Raw genomic sequence first — 4,538 nt, 5'->3', positions numbered from 1 at the left:
AGGTATACACGCACCCCTAGTGCTCGAAAATATGTGATAGCATTGCATAAGGAAATGTATTATGAAATTAAATAAATCAAATATAATGTAGGTGAGTAAGTTATAGCATGTATTTTACCATTACATATTTGCAGCAGCTTTTCACCAGCAATTGTTTACATGCAAAGCACCTCTATGGCTGGAAAAATCGCTAACCCATTCACGTTCTCACTTTTACCTTGTGCCAAACGCATTCACTATCCCCACTATCCCTAACCAGTAAGTAATATTATTTTCATATAGGCGATTGACCCGTCTCATTTTCTGGTAGTGTTATATTAATGCTAGACAGCATGCATTATAGCTACCACTGGTGCAATGCTATCACTATTTTCTAACTCTAGAGACGTATACCTGGCCAAAAATCACTATGAGCATTATTCCCCTCAGATGGTACCCAACCAACCCTACTGGCTCACGGATTATATATAGTGCATGGATTAAATAATAAGCCTACATTGGGGAACTATTCTGGTCCTCTGAGAACAATATTGTGGGTGACTTCAACTATTGTGTGTGACTTCAACATTTTTAACAGCCGTTGGGGAATTGGCTCAAGTGTGAGGAACCGTAATTTCATCCCCCTGTTCCGGGGGTAAGGTCTCCTTTGACAGTGTGAGGTGTTAACTCGGTGTCATGCAACTAACAGAGGTAAACATTTGAATGAGATGGATTATTGCTTGCTTATGAGTCATATCAAGTAACATAATAGTTAGCCTACTTCTAAAACCTTTATCAAAACACACCTCTCTCCCTCTTTCTCTCTCCCTCTCTTTTGCAAGATCTATAAAATAGGAAGTAGTTGTTTGATTGTTTGGTGGTCAATATGTTTCATAAGTGCATGTAAACTATAATGAGGCGTGGGTCTTATAATCATTCAGTTCGACCCCTCTGAGCAAGAATATCCTAGGTTTATAGCATAAACACACAGAGGCAGGGTGGCCAATGCACTGATTAACATAGTTCAGTCAAGACAACTCACTTACTGATATAATGTATTGGTTTATTGATGTTTATTGATGTTTATAACATGGAAATAGCTTTGGTTTTGGCGGACTAGATATGCTTTTATGGCTCTCTGCAGCAGTTATGTGCATAGACTATGCTCATGAGTAATATAGTCCTCCGATGATACATACTGTACTAGCTATAAAAGCAGATCTAAGCAGGTGTGGTCAATAAAGCAGAAACACTCTGATGATACACAGAGCAACAGCATGACAGCAGCTTGACAGTGAGATAACAATAGTTGACTACACCATGTAAAGGTTTGATATTAGGGTGTGTGAATGATTGATTTGCTTGTATTAAAGGCACACTAGACTGGTCCAAGCAGCTTAAGCCAGGTCGTTTCGTGACTGAACTTGCATTCCGAATAACTCTGCTTGCCTTTTGAGAGGTCTCTTTTTACCCACCCAAAATGAAAATATGATCCCTCAGATTATTCAACCAAGAAAGACCACGCACGCGCGCACACACACACACACACACACACACACACACACACACACACACACACACACACACACACACACACACACACACACACACACACACACACACACACACACACACACACACACACACACACACACACACACACACACACACACCTAGAGAGTATTCTCAGTTACTGTAATGCGGACAAATAAAGTTTAAATAATATATAACAATCACATTGTCTCCAGGGAGTGATTAAAGGAGCATGTCCCTTCACTTTTCCTCTGAGCCGTAGTAGGCCTAGTGCAGTCAACAAATCACCTCGTGGCTTTCATCACTCAGTGAGTGTTACCATTTTCCTTTGGTGTCGTAGGGGTCAGGACACTTCAAGAGCGAAACCAACCTGTAAGGTCTGTGACCACATCAGTCCTGCCTTTGGCGTTCCTTACAGCTCGACAGGCTGTGCAGTAGTGTTCAGACCAGAAAGTGGGCTGGTGGACAGCGTAACTCCTCCGCCAATCCAAGTGGTATTGCAACCGGCCTGGGTTGCGTCTCAGCAGCAACAGGTACTGGGCCAGTCTTCGGACCGTGGGAAAGTCATCCACATGGATGAAAGCCTCTGGAGGCAGAAAGCGTTCGTAGTTCTCCCTGGATGGACCCAGCACCACCGGGACCGCTCCGGCCAGCACGGCGTTCCACACCTTCTCTGTGATGTAGTCCGTGTGAGCAGAGTTCTCCAGTGCCAGGTAGAACTGGTACCGTTGGACCAGCTGCACCACACTATTTGTCCCACTGTCTTCAGGTAATGGGCGTCCGGCGCCCCCAAATACATCCACCTGGATATAGCGGCTGAGCTGGTAGTAGAACGCCACACGGGCTTGAGACTCTGACCAGTTGCTGATGACCCAGGCCACAAGACGGGGTCTGGGGTGATGTGGACGCGAAGGCCCATGATGGAGGACATGAACATGCGTAAGACCCAGTGGCCTAACTGGAAGAGGGATCAGGTACCCATAGGGTACGAAGATGTCCGAGTCAGCCCGGTAGCTCATGGTGAGATTAAAAACTCCCTCAAACCGCCATAGTCTGGGTGTGTGGACGGGGGACTCGAAGTTCATCCAGATCCACTTTTGCGCACGGGGGCGTGGATCCGGTGGGACCTCACACACGTTGGTCGCAATTTCCCGGTGATGGATGATCACGGCGTCCGCCTGCGGGTACGCGCGCCAGTCGTCGGTCAACGTGCATCCGCGGATCTGGTAGCGCGCCTCGCAGTCTGGGAGTTTGTGGTGCCTGCTGAAAGGATGCGTCCAGATCAGGAGCGTCACCGGGCTGGGCTCCCCACTGGTAGTAGTGGAGATATATGTCTGAGACAACGGATCTGGCAGATAGAGGAGACAAACCGTCAAGAAGAACAGAAAACCCACAGTTCCCACAGTCATCCAGGAGGAGCACGGTGTTTTCAAACACACAGCGTGGGATTTCAGCCGGGTCACGCTGGGGCTCTTGACAGCTCGACGTGTTGCAAGTGGTGAGTGTCCTAGTTTCCAATGAGTGCCACATTCCATCGGAGCCTGTGGTTCTTCCAATTCCTTCACCAGCTCTCACACACACTAAACCTTAGACTCTCAGAAATCATCCATATGAGCACGCAGTTCTTCCAGTTACTTCACCAGCTCTTCACTAAACCTTTAACTCTCAGAAATCATCCATATGAGCACGCAGTTCTTCCAGTTACTTCACCAGCTCTTCACTAAACCTTTAACTCTCAGAAATCATCCATAGGCGCATGCAGTTCTTCCAGTTACTTCACCAGCTCTTCACTAAACCTTTAACTCTCAGAAATCATCCATAGGAGCATGCAGTTCTTCCAGTTACTTCACCAGCTCTTCACTAAACCTTTAACTCTCAGAAATCATCCACAGGACTGGAGCCTAGGTAGTTCTTCCAGTTACTTCGCCAGGTCTTCACAGCTAGTCTAACCTGAACTCCCATAAATGAGCCGTTCCGTTTCCCTCAGCTTTGAAAACACACAGTTCAATCCTTTCACATGGTCGATTCAAATGAGGATGATAGCAGCCCAAAATCCCCCAACTGTTACTCCCAGTCCCTTCTAAAAACCTGCCCGTCCACTTTACTTTGCTTCCTCCTGCTATTGTTCTGGTAGGCCTGTGTAAGATAAGAACAAGTGCTGATAATACGCAGGTGACCTTAGTAACCAACAATAGGAGGACTGTGTCCTGGTTTTTACCTGCATTGTTCTGAGTTAAGTCATTTAAAGTCAGTGTGGTGTCCGCTGTCGTCCGAGGCACAAACACAAAAACACACTTCTCAAACATTTGACGTGGCAGCGCTGCTCTGGCCCGGGTTCCCGTTACCGTTGAATGGGGCCTTTGTGAGGCTGGCTGACTGTCGGTCGCCCTCTGAGGCTCTTTTAGGTTGAGTAAACACCTTGGTCCAGAGCAAGTAGCCTAGCGGCCTAGCCTATATCCGATTGCATAATACGCGAACTTCAGACAAGCACAGACAGTGGTGAGAAAAGTTTTTTTTTTACTCAAGTAAAAGTATCAATACTGCAATGTAGAAACTAACACTCTGTTACAAGTAAAAGTCCGAAATTTACTTGAGTAAAAGTAAAAAAGTATTGGTATCAAAATGTACCAAAAGTAGAAAGTAGGCCTACATTATGCTTTATGCAGAATGTCCCATCTCACAAGTTTTCAAATGCATATTGTATACATTATTTTGAAAATAGCAGATCTACAAGCTCACAATTGGGTAATGTATGTTTTGTAATAATAATCAAAATCTACAAAGTAAATTTTTCCAATAATTGTAGTGGAGTAAAAGTATAATATTTGCCTCTTTGAGAGGTATGGAGTAGAAGTAGAAGTACTGAAAATTGAAATACTCCAGTAAAGTAAAAATACCTAAACATTTTACAATTTTATCTACAGTACTTGAGTAAATGTACTTAGTTACTTTACACCACTGGACAAGCAGAAACACTATTCGACAGGTCGGATTGATGGGCGTAGTAGGCTACTTTAAATTATTTT

The 4,538-nt window shown here is 44.8% G+C and overlaps 1 protein-coding gene across 1 annotated transcript; it reads right to left on the bottom strand.

Annotated features, from left to right (window-relative positions):
- Window positions 1-3,799, bottom strand: LOC308085555 (alpha-(1,3)-fucosyltransferase 4-like). Its single transcript, XM_080428754.1, has one exon. It carries the CDS (start codon window positions 3,045-3,047, stop codon window positions 1,866-1,868), a length of 1,182 nt encoding a protein of 393 aa, XP_080284880.1. The 5' UTR covers window positions 3,048-3,799; the 3' UTR covers window positions 1-1,865.
- Between the last annotated feature and the right edge of the window lie 739 nt (window positions 3,800-4,538).

This window comes from Gymnoscopelus braueri, assembly GCF_963280865.1.
Source record: "Gymnoscopelus braueri genome assembly, chromosome: 5".
Lineage (NCBI taxonomy): Eukaryota > Metazoa > Chordata > Actinopteri > Myctophiformes > Myctophidae > Gymnoscopelus > Gymnoscopelus braueri.
This window is presented reverse-complemented; position numbering and strand designations above follow the sequence as displayed.